Genomic DNA, 20170 nt, shown 5'->3' on the forward strand with positions numbered 1-20170 from the left:
CCCCCTCAGTTCCTTCTTACCGCCTGTGACGGTTGTTGGAACTGTGGATCATGGCATAGCTGTCCTCCACTCTCTCTAGCTTTTGCTTCCCAGTTTTAAATAGTTGTTCCAGTTGTTATAGTTGTATAGTTAGTATAGTGCAGTAGTTGTTTTAGTTAATAGTGTTAGGTTTATGATTAAATTTAGCGGGTTGGAAGGGGTCCTCTCCCTTCCCACCTGCCTGCCGGGCTCATGCCCAAAGCTCTGAGTTTTCAACTGTGTTCAGCCTGTTCAAAGCCTATGCCAACAGGAGACCCCCGCGACTCTTGTTTGAAGTGTCTCAAGGAATCTCTGCAGGCCGATAAGTGTAGGATCTGCAAGGCGTTCAGACCTCGAACCAAAAAGGAACAGGACTTTAGGCTCAAGCAGCTCCTTATGGAGGTGGCCCTTATCCCGGATCCCACATCAGCACGCCAAGTTCTGGCACCAAATGCATCGATGCGCATTGCCCCAGCAGCGGCTTCAGGTACGGCACCGCGGGGAGACTCAGATAGAGGCCTGCAGCACCGGACCTCTCCAGCACCACATCCAGTACAAGTGATTCGGCGCCGTTCCCTGTCGCCAGGCCCAAAGAGACAGCATAAGCCGGAGGCGACTGCCTCTCAGCAACAGGCACCGGCCCTGCTTTTGCCAATCTCGGCATTGCGTCCGGCACTGGAGCCACTGAGAGTACAAGCGCCGATATTGGCACCGTTGACTCCGGCACCGAGGGAGGAGCCATTGAGTCCCTAACCCGAACCATGGTTGAGCCCCGCCTTCCATCGACGCCGGAGACATTTGCAACAGTGAGAGACCTCATTGCCTTCACAGAGCTGGCACCAGCACAGGCTACTGCACCGCCTCTGACTTGTGTGGTACAGTCTAGGGGCAAGCCAACCCTAATACATCCGCCATTTCCTAGTGTGGAAACATGGCACTGCTCCTGATCCCAGAATAGATCCCAATCCCAACGCTGCTTGCAGTCCTGACGCCGTTCCCTCTTGTGGCTCTGGTCATACTCGCGGCACCGATCTGCCTCACGGCATGGATCCAGGCCGTGGTACCGTTCGGACTCCCAACATCGCTCCCGGCACCAGTCAGAGCGCCGATCTCCTTCCCAGAGCCAATCCTGGCACCGTTCCCACAGGCGGTCATCATTGCAATCCAGATCTGGATCCCACACCAGTACGGTCATCAACACCGATCTTGATCCTGGTACCGCTCCCCAGCGCCTCACTGGCACTGCTCTCCATCAACCCAGTACCAGATGGCACCGCGACCCACAGAGTTGACACAGACACACTCTGGTATCAGAGGGGTAGCCGTGTTAGTCTGGATCTGTAAAACCAGCAAAGAGTCCTGTGGCACCTTATAGACTAACAGACGTTTTGGAGCATGAGCTTTCGTGGGTGAATACCCACTTCGTCGGACACACTCTGCACTGCCTTGGCCCTCGCGCTCTGCCTCACAGTCATCACAGTCCGAGAGCGCCTTGCGATCAGCCTACCCTGCTGCAAGCCAGGGCAAGGGTACTATGGGTTAATGGCAAGACAAAAGCTAAGCCCCTAGTCAGGAGCCTGCACTATGGTCCTTCTGGATCCCATGGGCGTACCACCAAGCCCAAGGGATTTCATCAGGGGCCTGCCATTCAGCCCATTCAGAACCCTGGGTACTGGAAGCTACCATAAGTCATCCACCTCCGGTGGATATGGAAGCATCTGCACCTACCCCAGCACAGGCCCCAGACCCTAATGTAGTGGATCCTGGGCAACAAGACCCCTCACAACACGATATGCCAAAGGATCCCCTGGACCCTGTGACATCTTCTTCATCTTTTCCAGATGAGGCAGTGGCGGAGACAACCACCTTGGGTCCTTCCCCAATAGACCTTTGTGCCCACCAAGACCTTTTATGTAGGGTGGCATGTAATATGGATCTACAAGTGGAGGAGGTAGTGGAGCTGGAGGACCCAGTGGTGGACATCCTTTCAGCAGAAGCCATGTCCTGAGTCACATTGTCCGTCATCCGCACCATCCAGACCAACGCCAAGACAATTCCACTAGCTGTGCCTCCTGCTCAGCAACAAAAAATTGACTCTGGAACCAACCCAGAGAATAGAGTTTATCAGAGCAGCTTGAGACTCCAGACTCGCCCAAGCCCTCCTGCCGGGCGCACGCTTTCAGTCAATGGCGAACATCAACTGCAGCCTTCAAAACTTCCCGACTTCCATGGTAAAGACGTGTCTCAGCCTTCTGGGGCACATGGCTTTGTGCACTTACCTAACCAGGCATGCCAGACTTCAGCTTCACCCGCTTCAGGCCTGGTTATCAACAATATATCGACCAGGTTGAGACAGCCTGAACATAGTGGTCGCTGTCCCGGAATCGGTTTTCACCTCCCTCCATTGGTGGTTGGACCCCACATTGGTGGCGAAGGGGAACCATTTCACACCCTGCAACCTTCCTTGTACCTAGCCACAGACGTGTCATCTCTGGGATGGGGCTCCCACCTCAGTGAACTCCAAACGCAGGGCCTTTAGGCCATGTCTGAACTAACTCTGCACATCAATGTACGAGAACTGATGGCAGTACGCCTAGCGGGTAAGGCATTTTGCGGGAACCTGCATGGCCGTTGTGTGGCAGTACTCACAGACAACATCACGGCCATGTTCTACATCAACAAGCAAGGGGAAGCCTGGTTGTCCTCCCATGCTAGGAGGCCATTCGCCTGTGGGAGTTCTGCATAGTTCACTCGATACATCTGGTGGCGTAGTTTCTCCTGGGGGTCCAGAACATGCTGGCAGATGGCCTCAGCAGGTCCCTCCAGCCTCATGAGTGGTCCATTCACCCAGATGTCATCCACTTCATCTTCCTGAGGTGGGGGTTTCCCCAGGTCGACCTATTCACCTCGTGCAACAATCAGAAGTGCCAAGTGTTCTGTTCTCTCCCGGGACGTTCTCTGGGTTTCCTAACAGATGCTTTCCTACTTCCGCGGAAAGACCACATGTTCTACACTTTCCTTCCATTCCCGCTAGTCCACAGGGTCCTGTTCAAGTTACGCAGGGATAGGGCACATATGATTCTGGTTGCCCCAGCATGGCCCAGGCAGCACTGGTATACCACGTTCCTGGAGTTGTCGGTAGAGCCTCTGATTGCACTCCCGCTGTGGCCGAACCTGATCTCACAAGACCACGGGTGCCTTTGTCATTCCGACCTGCAATTGCTCCACCTTACAGCATGGATGCTAAATGGCTAACTCAGTCAGAATTACTCTGCTCACAATCAGTGCAGCAGGTTCTGTTAGGCAGCAGAAAGCCCTCCGCTCGAGCCACGTACCTAGCCAAATGGAAGCGATTCTCCTGTTGGTGCGAGCAGCGCTTCACACCCCCCTTGCAGGCGTCGATACTGCTTATACTAGACTATTTCCTATCCCTAAAGCAGCAGGGCCTGGCAGTATCATCTGTCAGGGTGCACCTGGCAGCCATCTTGGCTTTCCATCCAGGAGAACATGCTTCCTCTATCTTCTCCAATCCGATGGTCATTAGATTTTTGAAGGGTTTAGATCGCCTCTGTCCTCAAGTACGACAACAGGTTCCAGCGTGGGACTTTAACCTGGTCCTTTCCAGACTCACTGGGCCCCCATTCAAGCCGATGACCACCTGCTCACTTCTTTACCTATCTTGGAAGACAGCCTTCCTTGTAGCCATCACTTCAGTGAGACACGTGTCTGAGATCAGAGCCCTCACGTCCAAGCCTCCGTATACAGTTTTCCACAAAGACAAGGTGCAGCTTTGCCCCCACCTTGCCTTTCTCCCCAAGGTGGTATCAACTTTTCACGTGAACCAGGACATTTTCCTCCCAGTCTTTTATCTGAAGCCGCACGCTATGTGGCAGGATCAACGTATGCACTCCCTTGACATTCCTAGGGCTCTAGCCTTCTATATCAAGCATACTAAGCCATTCAGTAAAACGACCCAACTCTTCATTGCAGTGGCCGACTGGATGAAAGGCCTACCGGTCTCCTTGCAACGCATCTCTTCATGAATCACGGCCTGTATCTATGTTTGCTACGACTTGGCCAGTGTCCCGACCCCGCGCCTCACCGCCCACTCCACAAGCTTCGTCAGCCACTTTCCTGGCCCGGGTCCCAATACAGGAGATATGTAGAGCTGCCGTTTGGTCATCAGTACATACCTTTGCCACTCACTACGTGTTACTTCAGCAGTCTAGAGACGATGTCGCATTTGGTTCACTGGTTCTGCACTCAGCAACATCTCATTCTGACCCCACCGCCTACGTAAGGCTTGGTAGTCATCTAATTGGAACTGATATGAGCAAGCACTTGAAGAAGGAAAAGACAGTTACTCACCTTTGTAACTGTTTGTTCTTCAAGATGTGTTGCTCATATCCATTCCAAACCCACCCTCCTTCCCCTCTGTCGGAGTAGCCGGCAAGAAGGAACTGACGGGGCATTGGGTCGGCTAGGGTATATATCCAGTGCCATTAAGGTGCCACTCCAGGGGGCTCCACAGCCGACCCACCGGGTGTTGCTAGGGTAAAAATTATCCGATCATGCACGTGGCGCGTGCACACCTAAATGGAATAGATATGAGCAACACATCTCAAAGAACAACAGTTACAAAAGTGAATAACCGTCTTATATCTAACCTAAATCTCCCTTACTGTAGATTAAGCCCATTACTTCTGGTCATATTTTCAGTGAACATGGAGAACAGTTGGTTGCTGTCCTCTTTGTAAAAGCCCCTAACTTATTGGCAGACTGTTATCTAGTCTGCCACAATTTTTTTTTCAAGACTAAAGATGCCCATTTTCTTCAATGTTTCCACATAGGTCAGGTTTTCTAAACCTTTTATCATTGTCGTATTTGTTGTTCTTCTTGGGACCCTGTCCAATTTATCCACATCTTTCTTAAAGTATGATACCTAAACTTGTCATGGTACACCAGCTGAGGCTATTATTTATCCTCCTATTATCCTCTAGATGCTTACAGATTGATTTTTTTTTAATTTGTTCCAGTATTTTTCCAGGTATTGAAAGTAGGCTGACTAGTCTATAATTCCCTGGATCCTCTTTTAATAGAATAGAATCATAGAGCTGGTGTCCTCGAGAGGTCATCTAGTCCAGTCCCCTGCACTCAAAGACTAAGTGTTATCTAGACCATCCCTGACAGGTGTTTGTCCAACCTGCTCTTAAAAATCCCCAATGATGGAGATTCCACAACCTCCCTAGGCAATTTATTCCAGTGCTTAACCACTGTGACAGGAAGTTTTTCCTAGTGTCCAACCTAAACTGCCCTTGCTGCAATTTAAGCCCATTGCTTCTTGTCCTATCCTCAGAGGTTAAGAATAACAATTTTTCTCCCTCCTCTTATAACAACCTTTTATGTACTTGAACACTGTAATCATGTCCCCTCTGTCTTCTCCAGACTAAACAAAGATAATTTTTTCAATCTTCCCTCATAGGTCATGTTTTCTAGACCTTTAATCATTTTTGTTGCTCTTCTCTGGACTGGACCTCACTACTCCAGTTGAGGCCTAATCAGTGCGGAGTAGAGCGGGAGAATTACTTCCAGTGTCTTGCTTACAGTACTCCTGCTAATACATCCCAGCATGAGGTTTGCTTTTTTTGCAACAGTGTTACACTGTTGACTCATATTTAGCTTGTGATCCACTATGACCCCCAGATCCCTTTCCACAGTACTCCTTCCTAGCCAGTCATTTCCCATTTTGTATGTGGGCAACTGATTGTTCCTCCTAAGTGGAGTACTTTGCATTTGTCCTTATTGAATTTCATCCTATTTACTTCAGAGCACTTCTAGTTTGTCCAGATCATTTTGAATTTTAATCCTATCCTTCAAAGAACTTGCAACCCCTCCCATCTTGGTATCGTCTGCAAACTTTGTAAGTGTACTCTCTATGCCATTATCTAAATCCTTAATGAAGATATTGAACAGAACCAGACCCAGAACCGATTCCTGCGGAACCCCATTCGTTATGCCCTTCCAGCATGACTGTGAACCACTGATAACTACTCTCTGGGAACAATTTTCCAACCAGTTATGCACCCACCTTATAGTAGCTCCATCTAGGTTTTATTTCCCTAGTTTGTTTATGAGACTGTCATGTGAGACAGTTTCAAAAGCCTTACTAAGTCAAGATATACCACATCTACCGCTTCTCCCCATCCACAAGGCTTGTTTCCTTGTCAAAGAAAGCTATCAGGTTGGTTTGACACTATTCGTTCTTGACAAATCCACGCTGACTGTTATTTATCACCTTATTATTTTCTAGGTGTTTGCAAATGGTTTGCTTAATTATTTGCTCCATTATCTTTCCGGGTACAGAAGTTAAGCTGACTGGTCTGTTATTCCCCAGGTTGTCCTTATTTCCCTTTTTATAGATAGGCACTATATTTGCCCTTTTCCAGTCTTCTGCAATGTCTCCCGTCTTCCATTGCTTTTCAAAGATAATTGCTAATGGCTCAGATATCTCCTCAGTCAGCTCCTTCATTATTCTAGGATGCATTTTATCAGGCTCTGGTGATTTGAAGACATCTAACTTGTTTAAATAATTTTTGACTTTTTTCTTTATTTTAGACTCTGATCCTACCTCATTTTTCACTGGCATTCACTATGTTAGATGTCCAATCACCACCAACCTTCCTGGTGAAAACCGAAACAAAGAAGTCATTAAGAACCTCTGCCATTTCCACATTTTCTGTTATTGTCTTTTCCCCCCTCATTGAGTAATAGGCCTACTCTGGTTCTACATAGGTTCTATGTTTGTCCTTCTCTGGGACTAACCTGTCATCCTTGAGCTCTCAAAGGTAATCACTAGTGATTCCAAGATTGCTTCAGCTAATTCCTTACATATTCTAGGGGGAATTTCATCAGGCCCTGCTGGCTTGAATACATCTAATTTTTCTATATATTTTTTCAACCTGCTCTTTTGCTATTTTGGCTTGTGTTCCTTCCCACTTATTGTTAATATTAATTTGCTAAGTATTTGATCATAGTTAACCTTTTTAGTGAAAAATGAAGCAAGATAGGTATTATACACCTCAGCCTTCTTCGTGGTGGTCCTTATTAGCACTTCTTCCTCACTAAGTAGTGGACCTCCATTTTCCTTTGCCCTTCTCTTGCTCCTAATGTACTCGTAGTCGTAGAACCTCTTCTTACTACCTTATGTCCCTTGTGAGGTGTAATTAGTTTTGTGTCTTAGCCTTTCTTATGTTATCCTTACATGCTTCCACTATTCTTTTATATGCATCTTTAGCAATTTGTCTGCTTTTTGTAGCATTCCTTTTTGATTTTCAGGTCATTAAAGAGCTCTTGATGCAGCCATATTGGTCTATTACTTTATTTCCTTCATATTGGAGTAGTTTTCTGCTGTGTCTTTAATATTGTCTTGCTGAGAAACTGCCAGCTGTCTTGAGTTCCTTTTTCCCTTAGGATTTCTTCTCATGGGTCCCTACCTACCAGTTCTCTGAGTTTGTTAAGGTCTGCTTTTTTGAAGCCCATTGCGCTTATTCTGCTGCTTTCCTTCCTTTCCTTAGAATTACGAAATCTATCACTTCATGATCACTTTCAGCAAATTGCCTTCCACTTTCAGATTCACAACTGATTCCTTCTTGTTAGTCAGAATCAAGTCTAAGATAGCTGCCTCAGTTATTTCCTCTGTCTGAAACAAGAAATTGTCCCCAACACATTTTGGAACTTAACGGACATTTTGTTTTTTGCTATATTACTTATCCAAAATACAAAATCTGGTAGTAATGGGGGACTTTAAGTACTCAAATATCTGTTGGATATTTCTGTTATTTATTTTAGAAATATCTCAGCCACCTTCTCTTCCTACTTTGGTGGTCTATATTAGACCAATACCATTATGTCACCCCTTCCCCTCCCTTTATCTTTATCCACAGATTTTCAGCTGGTCGGCCTCTCAACTCTTTCTGGGCATCAAAACAAGTGAATACATGCTTGATGTACAGTGCAACATCTCCTCCCTTTTTTCCTTGCCTGTCTTTACTGAACAAGCTGTACCCCTCTATATCAGTATTCCAGACATGAGATTTATCCCATCCAGTCTGTGATGCCAATTAAGTAATAATTTAGCTTATATACTAATACTTCTTCGAGTAGCATCCCTGTGGGTGCACCACATTCGGTGCAAATGCACTCTTGTGCCTTTGACTGGAGATTTTTGGTAGCAGTACCATTCTGCCTGCATGCATGTCCTAGACATCCTCATGTCCTGTACTGAGGCTACTGAACCACCCTCAGTTCCTTCTCAACCACCTTTGGACTGAGATGGAGTCTAGCGGTGCTTGTTTGCTGCATACTTATTTGCATCTTTTATTAGTGTTTAGCTGTATAGTTCTAGCAGGTTTAGTAACTTACAGTTGGAATGTTTGTTCCCTTTTTTTTTTCTTTTCTTCTTGGCAGTTGAATGCATCCATTCCTCTCGGAAGGAAACACATTTGCAAATTTTATTAGCTTCACATTGGCAGTGAAATAGGGAGTTTAAATTTCTCACACATTTTAGTCATTTGTACTGTTATGAACCTTATTCAGAGTAAGAAAACGGAAATTTTTGTAGCTCTTAAACAGGTGGTGTTTAGCTTTAGAAATGTCTTAACCAGGGTTAACTTTCCTGTGAGAAATTAAATGGATGCATTGAAGAACACAGTTTGTGTACATAAACTGTAAGGATATGGTCACACTGGATTAATTTTGCATTTGGCTTTTCCTATGTACTGAAGAGCTACTTATAATATACTTTCATATAGTTCAGTTCACCTTCAGACGCCTTTGCTAATATCGTTCATTTAATCAAGGGGAAAAAGAAAGTACACTGTGTCATATTTGATAACCCTAACAGAATTAGTTGTTAGTAATGTATTTTCATTCTTCTAAGCTTCAATCTTTTGTAGTGAAAATTCTAAGTTTTTCCAATTACTATAGTCTTCTTTATTTTTCTTTCTAGTGGAATCACCAAATTCATCTTTTCAGTAGGTCATGGTAGAAAAACTGAAATAGAGACAATATTGAAGGAAGACAAGTTTAGCTGGTCACTTTTTAAAAAAAAAGACAGTGATTGAACACACTAAAATTTCAATAGAATGTCATTTAACTTTTCTTTGAAAGTTAGGAAAAATGATATATGTTTTACAGGAAAAGTTTTCAAAGTCTGGACCAACTCTCAGCAGAAGTTAGTCTTTCTCAGACATCTCTGGATCCAGGTAATTCACAAGATGGAGATGGAAAGCAAGATGGATTAAATTTACTAAGTGAAGGTAAAATACTGCCTGAAAGTTCCACTTTGTTCAGGTCCTTGTTAATACTTTTTAATACTTTCAAGTACTCTTCAATTTCAGCAATCAAGGCATCTTGCTTTTCTTCTGGAGAATAAACTTTCAACCTGATAGATGCAAGGAAATAAAATGTACCTTTTCAAAATTAGTGTGTGACCCGACTGATTTTTCCCAAGCATCCTATTGAAAATATGTTTGCATGTTTCAAGTCTCAATGATATGAGTATACCTTATTTTGTGCTGTGTTTAAGGCAAGGCTTTATATTGACTTCAGATATGATTGTTACGTTTCCCCCTTCATCATGTGGGATCTGGTGTCATTTTTCTGTTATAATTAACCTAAGGTTCCATGAGTCCCTAAAGTTCCAGGCATTGGGCTTTGCAGCCCCTTTCAATGTTGTTCTCTCACTGTTCTTTCTTTCAGTCTTTCCTACTGTCCAGTCTCATGCTATGTGGCATTCACATGCTGCTTTTGTCTGCAATGCTGCAGGCTGCCATATGCTTTCCATTAAAATTAAGGGATAGGGAAATTAAAGTAGGCAACAGACAAAATTGGTGGCTAGCACTGCACATCTGTATCTTCAGTTTTCTTTCAAGTACCTTCTTGTGGCCAACTGTGAATAAGCAGGAAGGTGCAACAAGACGTTTAAGAATCTAAATGTTTAATATGAGTTACTGTAAAGAATTCCTCCTAGTCCCTCAAACTTTAGTCACATGCAGCCTGAGAAATACAAAATCCCCCCCACCCTTTTTTTTTTTTTTTTTTTTTTTTTTGGAAACATATCTTTAAAGGCTATATGATCAAGTTACTTTTTCCAGTTAAAAAATTCTCATCATGACCAGTGCCTTAAAATCTAAATCTGTTTCAAGACCCATTGCATAAACTAGTTCACTTCGAGTAATAGCTAGTTCAATGTTATGGTTAACATTGAGAAGATACACACTGTGCTTGGACCCTCTGTGCTAGCAGTGTGGTTTCTTTTATTTTTGCCACATTTGACACCATTTTATTTCTTCGAGTACTAGCTCATGTCTTTTCCACTGTAGGTGTGTGCATGCCTCATGCACAGCTGTAGGAGATTTTTTTTTTCCTGAGCAGTATCTGTTGGGATCGCCCAACAGCCCTCTGTTGCCACGCACCGCTGTGTGTTGGTGTTCAAGGACAAAGCTGCCCTAACTCCCCTCATTTACTTCTTACTGCCAGTAGTGGTTGTTGGAGTGATAGCAGACTTCTTGTGACAAGTGCTTCCCTCACTCCTTTGTGTACATATCCTATTATTGTTAGTTAATTAGTTTAGTGGTAGTTTGCTTAGCTAGATTTTACTGCTAGGTTTTCGTTTTAGGTCTCTTGACCACTTTTTATCTTTTGGTACCAAAACAGTTCCCTGCTCACTGAGGTTTAAGTTCTGCCAGACTTGCACTAAACCTGTGCTGGTCAGTGACCCACACCTGGCCAGGTTATAATGTTTGGGAGGATCCCACATTAGTGACGTGACATTTGTAAGGGATTCAAGCCCTGCTCAATGAAAGATAGAGGTTAGGCTCAAGTGCTTACTTATGGAGGCAGTTTTGCCCTCCATCAGAATCATCTTACAGGAAAAGCATCCTAAGTTCATCAGCAGAACACTCCACCAGAGATGTCTGTGGCACCTCGGTCCCATTTGCCAGTACTGAAGAAAATGTGTATGCCTTCTTCAGGCTTAGTACCTCAATTGAATGGGTCAATACCAAAGCTAAGTAGAGGCAGAGAGTCTGCGAAATGTTGGGGGGGAAGGCTCTCCCTGGGGCACTCATTACCCAGGAAGAGGGAATTGCTGCCTTCAGAACCTGTGCCAAGTTGAGGCTATCCCTGAAAGAACTCTGTGGAGCTATCAGACAGTGCCGATCACTACCACCCCAGAGGTGCATGCAGCTGCAAGGGACTCACATAGGTTCTTGGTACCAGTATCACCGGTACTACAAGAAGGACTACAGCCAGTATTGATGCCTGCAGCTTCTACTTCACCGTGTCATGAAACTGCAGAACTGTTACTGACCAAGCATCCTCAAAAGCCAGTGCAGTCGAGAGGCAAGCCTGTGGTGATATCCCCAGTATCACCATCTCTGGGCTTCGACTACCTCTCACCAGCTCCAACTAGTTCTACCTCTCTGTTGCTGGAAGTGTCAGATTCTTCTCCTTCGGGTTTAAAGATGAGGTTGTCTGTATGACATCCAAGATAAGGAACATACTCTCCATCAGAGCCTTTGGGACCACAGGCCATGCAGCAACTCAACACTGAAATCCTTCTGAGGGACAGTAGCCTGGGCAAGGATGGGGTCTTGGCCCATAACAGTGGCTCTTTTGGACACCATGGCATGTCCCCCCTCCAGCTAGGACCTTTCGTCAATCATCTCAGTGTCCTTGAGAGCTCTTTGGGGGCATTGGCACTGAGGACATCATACACTAGTACTCAGTGCTAAGATGGGTACCAATCAACCAGAGATCACTGAGGTAGCTTCTCCTCTGCAAGACATAAATCACCTTAGAGCCACCTCTTCGCCCTCTTCCTCATCATCAGATTGAGGCTATTGAGCTGACAGATGATTCACTACCACAAGAGGACCACAGAGCTCATCAAGATCTTTTGAGAAGGGTGGTTTCTGTGTTTGATATTCAGGAGAAGAGGTGAGTACAGGCTCTTTCTCACTAGTCAGTGGACATTCCAGTACTGATGGCCCCTGCCAGGGTGGTTCTGCCAACTAATGAAGTTGTTATAGAACTCGTTAAGGTGCTTTGGCAGACACTTTCTGTGACATAACGCAGGTTACAATTGGGACTGTTTGAACTGCTGTGCCTCCTTAATTCTCCAGTTTAGAGTGGTTTTTGCACTGCTTTGCTGATGAACAACAAACCCGTCCCAGGCTGTTCACTCATATCCCTCAACATGCAGTCACACCTAGCTGAGTTGCATAAATGCTCTTCCAGCCACTGATGAACCACACACAAGACAACACCTGCCAGCTTTCTAGTCCCTGCCTTGCACTCCTGAAATGTCTTATCCAATCCATTCACTGTACAGTATAAACTCCTATGTCTGTTATTCCAACAAAGGGTAATAATTATGCACAAGCTTTGTTGTTCTAAGCAGTCTCCCACACGCTTTAATCCAAACTCACTACTTAAGATAAAAGAGTAAAAGAAGTTTAATAACTGTAGAAAGGAGGATTCTTCTTCAAGTGATTGCTCATATCCATTCCAGTTAGGTGTGCGCGCTGCGTGTGCACGTTCGTCGGAAGATTTTTACCCTAGCAACTTCGGTGGGTCGGCAGGTCGCCCCTGGAGTGGCGCCGCTATGGCGACTGATATATACCCCTGCCAGCCTGTCCGCTCCTCAGTTCTTTCCTACCACCGTGTCGGTCGTTGAAACTGTGGAGTGCGGCATAGCTGTCCTCCATGTACCTAGCTTCTCCTTGTTCACTTGTTGTATATAGTTATCATTAGTGTATAGAGTAATTAGTTCATAGTTGTCAATTAGTTATTGTATATAGTTTAGCAGGTTCGGGCTCTAGCCCTTCTCCGCACCCGGTGCCTGGGCTCATGCCCGGTTCGCCAGGATTCAAGCCGTGCTTGGCCTGCAAAAAGCCGATGCCCACGAGCGATCCCCACGACGCCTGCCTAAAGTGCCTGGGGGAATTGCACATATCTGAGAAGTGCCACATTTGTAAGGCCTTCAAGCCGTGGACCAAGAAGGAGAGAGACCATCGTTTGAAGACTCTCCTTATGGAGGCAGCTCTTAATCCTCCTTCCTCGGCACCGAGTGCCGACACCGCGCCGGCACCACGAAGACGCCTCAGCACCGGCCTTCCCCGGCGCAGGGCCCCGACAGAAGAACATCAGCTGCCTCTACGCCTGCGACCGCCCGGCACCGACTCCTGCCACAGCCCCGACGCCAGTGATACCATCGACTCCGGGCCTGAGAGGTCCGTCGAGTCCGGTCTTGGTGAGCTCCCTGGTGAGACCCGTGGTCGAGCTGACGGTCCCCTCTACGCCAGAAACATTCTCGTCAGCCAGGGACCTTATCGCAATGACCGAGTCTGCTCTGCCTCAACCCCCGGCACCGCCGGTGCGGGTTCTTCAATCTAGAGGCAAGCCGGCAGCCATGAGACCTCCGTACCTGGAGTCAGCGGGCCGGCACCGATCTCCACCTAGGTCCCCGCACCGCTCCAGGTCCCATGGAAGATCTCGATCGAGGCGCCGCTCACAGTTCTGGCACTGCTCGCCACGGTGGTACTGGTCGCACTCGCGGCGCAGATCCACCTCCCGGTACTCTTGGCACCGCTCCGGTTCTAGTCATCACTACCGGCACCGAAACTCCCGCAGCCGCTCACGCCGTCGGTGTTCCCGATCCTGGTCGACCTCCCGGCACCGAGCTGGTGGCAGGTCCCGGTCGCAATCTCGGCACCGTTATGACTCCCGGTACTGGTCTCCGGCACCGAGGAGGTCTCCACCAACAGGGGCGAGGGTCCCATACCAACCTTGTTCGGCCCCCCCCGGCCGTCCCACTAGCCGTCTGTGTCCTCTCAAGTGGATAGCCTATATGCCCCGGATACAGATGTACCTACTACCTTGTTCCACGAACCCCAGCCTCAAGAGCATGGACCGCAGCAGTGGGGGTTCTGGACGCCTTGGGCATACCATCAAGCCCAAGGCCTTCAGCTGGGTCCCTCACGTTCCAATGCCTTGGAGCACAGGGTTCCTGAGACCACGATTTCCCGTCCTCCTCCCCCTCCCACAGAGGAAAGGTTGTCCCAGCCTCAAGACCCCGAACCCCCTGCGGAGTCGGATGCAGTTCTTCAGGCAGAGCTCTCTGCAGACCCGCTCCTCCCAGGTCTCTCCTCTTCATCCTCTCCGGACGAGGCTGTGGCTGGAACATCATCTACCAGCCCTCCTCCACTTGCCCTTAGGGTGCACCAGGACCTCCTCAGGCGTGTTGCACAGAACATGAACCTGCAGGCCGAGGAGGTCTCGGAGATACAAGATCCAGTGGTGGACATATTGTCAGCGGATGCCCCCACTAGGGTGGCCCTTCTGTTTATTAAAACCATTCAAGCCAACGCCACTACCATTTGGCAGTCTCCGGCTTCTGTTCCCCCTGCTGCGCGAGGGGTGGAATGTAAATACATGGACCCCTCAAAGGGGTATGAATACTTGTATGTCCACCCTCCCCCTTGTTCCCTCATTGTCCAATCTGTGAACGAGAGGGAGCAACATGGTCAGCAGGCCCCAGCCCCAAAATCCAAGGAGGCGAGACGCATGGACTTACTCGGCCGAAAAGTCTACTCTGCGGGGGCCCTCCAGCTCCGCGTCTCTAATCAGCAGGCCCTCCTTAGCCGCTACAACTATAACACCTGGGCCGCAGCGGACAAATTTAAGGAGCAGCTCCCTCAGGAAACACGTCAGGAGTTCTGCTCGATCCTTGATGAGGGCAAAAAGGTCGCGAGAACTTCCCTGCAGGCTGCCCTAGATGCCGCGGACTCAGCTGCATGTATTCTGGCATCTGGTATTACCATGCGCCGTATCTCATGGTTGCAGGTCTCCGGCCTCCCCCCAGAACTCCAGTATACCATCCAAGACCTCCCATTTGAAGGCCAAGGCCTGTTCTCCGACAAAACTGACCCTAGGCTGCAAAGCCTAAAAGACAATAGGGTTATTATGCGCTCCTTGGGGATGCATATACCCGTTACCCAGCGCAGACCCTTCCGGCCACAGCAACAACACCGGCCTTACCCCCAACCCCGGCAGAGGCAGGACTTCGCCAGACGGCGAGGCAGGAATGGTCGCCGCAGACAATCCGGCAACCAAGGAGGCCAGAACCAGAACCACTCCAAGTCTTCTTCCGGGCCGAAACCTTCCTTTTGAAGGTGCGCCCGAGGGCGTTGTACCAGTTTCGTTGAAGGATCCATCCCCTCCTTTTTCCAACCGTCTTTCCCTTTTCCTCCCTGCGTGGTCCCATTTAACATCGGACCGCTGGGTCTTACACACGGTGGAACTTGGATACCACCTGCAATTTGTTTTAAACCCTCCCTCTCATCCCCCTCGTCCCTCTTCAGGGACCCCTCTCACGAGCAACTCCTCCTACAGGAGGTGCGAGCGCTCCTCGCCAAAGGAGCCATAGAGGAGGTTCCCGAGTTCGAGCGGGGCAAGGGGTTTTATTCCCGCTACTTTCTAATCCCCAAGGCGAAGGGAGGTCTCAGACCTATTCTTGATCTGAGGGAACTCAACAGATACCTAGTAAAGTTGAAGTTCCGTATGGTATCCCTGGGGACCATTATCCCATCCCTGGATCCTGGAGACTGGTACGCCGCCCTTGACATGCAAGATGCCTACTTCCATATAGCCATCTTCCCATCCCACAGGAGGTTCCTCCGGTTTGTGGTCAACCGGCAACATTTCCAATTCGTGGTCCTCCCGTTCGGCCTATCTACAGCCCCAAGAGTGTTCACCAAGTGTATAGCTGTAGTCGTCGCCCACCTTCGCCGCAGTCGTATACACGTATTCCCATACCTAGACGACTGGCTTATCCGGGGGACTTCCGAGGTGCAAGTCCTCAGGCACATCCGCATTGTCAAGAACCTGTTCTTAAGCCTAGGTCTACTGATCAATGTGGAGAAATCAACGCTAATCCCCACACAGAGGATAGAGTTTATAGGCGCCACTCTGGACTCCACTCTTGCCAAAGCCTCTCTGCCTCTGTCGAGGTTCCAAACTATGGCAGCCATCATACGGAGACTGCAAGCAGCGCCCCTGACCTCGGTGTGCACCTGCCTTACCCTCCTGGGCCACATGGCGGCCTGCACGTTCGTAACGAACTATGCAAGGCTCCGCCTAAGACCCCTCCAGTCCTGGCTCAACGCACAATACCGTCCAGCCAGAGATCCAATCGACATGGTTGTCACAATTCCCTAGGGCATCTTGGACTCCCTCCAGTGGTGGCTGGACCCTTCCGTGGTGTGTGCGGGGCTCCCGTTCCATCCGCCCCAACCCTCGGTGTCCCTGACAACAGATGCCTCCTCCCTGGGTTGGGGGGCTCAGCTCGGGCTCCTGCAAACCCAAGGCCTGCGGTCACCTCGCGAGCTAGCCCTCCACATCAACGTCCGGGAGTTGAGAGCTGTCCGCCTTGCTTGTCAGGCGTTCCGTCACCATCTGCAGGGCCGTTGTGTTTCAGTATTCACCGACAACACGACGACCATGTATTATATAAACAAGCAGGGCGGCACGAGATCCTCTCCCATGTGTCGAGACCTTACAGCTCTGGGACTTCTGTATAGCCCATTCTCTTCACCTCATCGCGTCCTTTCTCCCGGGGGTTCGGAACATGCTGGCGGATCATCTCAGCAGATCCTTCCTGTCCCACGAATGGTCCCTTCGCCCGGACGTTGCTCTTTCGCTCTTCTGGAGGTGGGGGTTTCCCCGAATGGACCTCTTCGCATCCCGCGGGAACAGGAAATGCTAGATGTTCTGCTCCTTTCAAGGCCTCTCACCGGGTTCAATGGCAGATGCCTTCCTTGTTCCGTGGACGACGCACCTGCTCTATGCCTTTCCACCATTTCCGCTCGTCCACAAGGTCCTATTGAAGGTGCGCAGAGACAGGGCCCACTTGATCATGAAAGCTCCAGCGTGGCCTCGGCAGCACTGGTACTCCATGCTGCTGGACCTTTCCATAGCCGACCCTGTCCTGCTGCCCCTTCATGTGGACCTGATCACTCAGGACCATGGCAAGCTCCGTCACCCGGACCTTCAATCGCTCCACCTCACGGCGTGGCTCCTGAGTGGCTGACCCGGTCTGAGCTCCGTTGCTCTACCCCAGTGCGGCAGGTGCTCCTGGGCAGCAGGAAGCCTTCCACTAGAGCGACGTATTCGGCCAAATGGAAGCACTTCACCTACTGGTGCGCGGAACGGAGTTTCCTTCCCACCGAGGTCTCCATTGCTAATATCTTAGACTACATCTGGTCCCTCAAGCAACAGGGCCTAGCGATATCATCTCTCCGGGTTCACCTGGCAGCCATCTCCACTTTTCACCCGGGGGGGATGGCCGCTCGGTGTTCTCTCACCCTATGGTGACTAGATTCCTTAAGGGCTTGGAGCGTCTCTACCCCCAGGTTCGCCGCCCTGCCCCTACCTGGGACCTTAACCTGGTTCTGACCCGGCTCATGTCCCCTCCATTTGAACCATTAGCGACTTGCTCCCTTCTCTACCTCTCATGGAAAACCACTTTCCTGGTGGCCATCACATCAGCGAGACAGGTCTCGGAGCTTCGGGCCCTCACGGTAGATCCCCCGTATACTGTGTTCCACAGGGACAAGGTGCAGCTGAGACCGCACCCAGCCTTTCTCCCCAAGGTGGTATTGGTTTTCCATGTTAACCAGGAGATCTTCCTACCTGTCTTCTTCCCAAAACCCCATTCGACTTGCAGGGAGCAGCAGCTACACTCACTGGACGTCCGTAGGGCGCTCGCCTTTTACATAGAGCGAACTAAGCCATTCCGCAAAACCTCCCAACTCTTTGTTGCGGTGGCGGAACGTGTCAAGGGGTTAGCCCATCTCCTCGCAGAGGATTTCCTCGTGGGTAACGTCCTGCATCCGCGCCTGTTATGAATTGGCACACGCCCCCCTGGGCCACATGACTGCGCACTCCACCAGGGCTCAAGCCTCATCGGCTGCTTTTCTTGCTCACGTGCCCATTCAGGAAATCTGCCGGACACCAACCTGGTCTTCTGTCCATACCTTTGCTTCCCACTATGCCCTGGTTCAGCAGTCTAGGGATGACGCAGCCTTCGGCTCCGCCGTGTTGCACTCTGCGACATCTCTCTCCGACCCCACCGCCTAGGTAAGGCTTGGGAATCACCTAACTGGAATGGATATGAGCAATCACTCGAAGAAAAGACGGTTACTCACCTTTGTAACTGTTGTTCTTCGAGATGTGTTGCTCATATCCATTCCACACCCGCCCTTCCTTCCCCACTGTCAGAGTAGCCGGCAAGAAGGAACTGAGGAGCGGATGGGCCGGCAGGGGTATATATATCAGGCGCCATAGCGGCGCCACTCCAGAGGGTGACCTGCTGACCCACCGGAGTTGCTAGGGTAAAAATCTTCCGACAAACGTGCATGCGCGGTGCGCACACCTAACTGGAATGGATATGAGCAACACATCTTGAAGAACAACAGTTACAAAGGTGAGTAACCGTCTTTTTTTAAGTCATCACAAGTCATGAGGCATAAAGGTCAAAATTGATTACAAAAGCAATAAAAAAAAATGCAGTCCTATTTCTAAACTTTACCAAGCTAATTCATGTTTGAAGTAAACAGCTTTTCTTATCCCACTGGATTTTGCAGGCAGTTCACAGTTCTTAGTACACAGGTTGGATTTCTTCCCAACCTGGGACAAATCTCCTCATTTTGAAGTCTTTCAGGCAGTCTTGTTTCAGTTGAGATGGAGGAGGAGAGAAGTAATGAAGAAGTCATTGTCTCTTATTTTATACTCTCCTTGAGTAACACCCTCCTTTCACCCCGACCCCATTGACCTGTAGACAAAGCAGTCTCCTGTGTACATGAGATCCATAGAGTCTCTCAGATTAATTGTAAATTCCTTGCTTGCACCTTCTGTGCACATGTTTGGGATGACCTGCCAGGCCTTTGTTGACAATCTTTTGTTATTTTTGAGGAACTAGTCTGTGGGCCTTCCCCAGACTTACAGTATGTTTCAGTAACAAACATATAGTAGAATCTCATTTTAACAGGACAATAACATTCAGCAGACTGACACCTCAGAAGGCATACTTTGTACAAGTTTTTTACAAAATTTTGTAAAAGTGGTGATCATAATAGTGTAGACTGTCACATCCTCCTCCTTGCCCCCCACAGCAAGAGCTGAGAGCGGTACTATATCCCCTCTAAGGGATATGACCATTTCTATTCTCCTTCTCCCCCAGGTTCCCTCGTGGTGACAGCTGCCACTGAGTGGAAGAGACTGGGAGAACAAGCATCAATACCAAAAGGGAAAGATTCAAAGAGACTGGATCTGTTTGGTCAGAAACTTTATTCCACAGGAAGTCTGCAACTCAGGATTGCAAACCAATAGGCACTCCATGAGTCACTATGATGTTACTCTCTGGAAAAAATATTTTAAAATGTAAAGACATGTTACCAAAAGGATGGTAGGCAGGAGTTTGCAGTAACAGTGGATGACGGTAAGCTGGTTGCCAGGACTGCTCAACCATGGCATCAGCTAGTACTATGAGAAGATGTTCACGGTTGCAATCTGGGCTACCGCCAGAAGTCCAGCAGACAATCCAGGACCTCCCTTTCGAAGGTCCCTCATTATTTTCAGCGAAGATGGATGGCAGGCTTTATAGTCTGAAATATTCAAGGGCGACGTTAAAATTTCTGAGTGGTAGCCATGTTAGTCTGTATCAGCAAAAACAACGAGGAGTCCTTGTGGCACCTTAGAGACTAACAAATTTATTTGGGCATAAGCTTTTGTGGGCTAAAACCCACTTCATCAGATACATGGAGTGAAAAATACAATAAGCAGAATATATGAATCTACAACCTATCCTGAAGGACGATCCTCATTCTCACAGACCTTGGGAGACAGGCCAGTCCTCGCTTACAGACAGCCCCGCAACCTGAAGCAAATACTCACCAGCAACTACACGCCAAACAGCAAAAACACTAACCCCAGAACCAATCCCGGCAACAAACTCTGTTGCCAACTCTGCATATCTGTTCAAGGGACACCGTCATAGGACCTAACTACATCAGCCACACCATCAGGGGTT

At 48.5% G+C, this 20170-nt stretch overlaps 1 protein-coding gene across 4 annotated transcripts in view; it reads left to right on the forward strand.

Moving 5' to 3' along the window:
• RUNDC3B (RUN domain containing 3B) overlaps positions 1-20170 on the forward strand; it is a 184946-nt gene that overhangs the window by 151445 nt on the left and 13331 nt on the right. For 2 of the 4 annotated variants that reach the window (XM_050939576.1, XM_050939580.1), the window contains one exon: positions 9214-9335. The exons of 1 other annotated variant lie outside the window; for it this stretch is intronic. In XM_050939576.1, the coding sequence (XP_050795533.1) occupies positions 9214-9335 (122 nt within the window). The remainder of the gene's footprint in view (positions 1-9213; positions 9336-20170) is intronic. One more of the 4 variants, XM_050939577.1, reaches the window with a different exon arrangement.

Source organism: Gopherus flavomarginatus, chromosome 2, assembly GCF_025201925.1.
Source record: "Gopherus flavomarginatus isolate rGopFla2 chromosome 2, rGopFla2.mat.asm, whole genome shotgun sequence".
NCBI lineage: Eukaryota > Metazoa > Chordata > Testudines > Testudinidae > Gopherus > Gopherus flavomarginatus.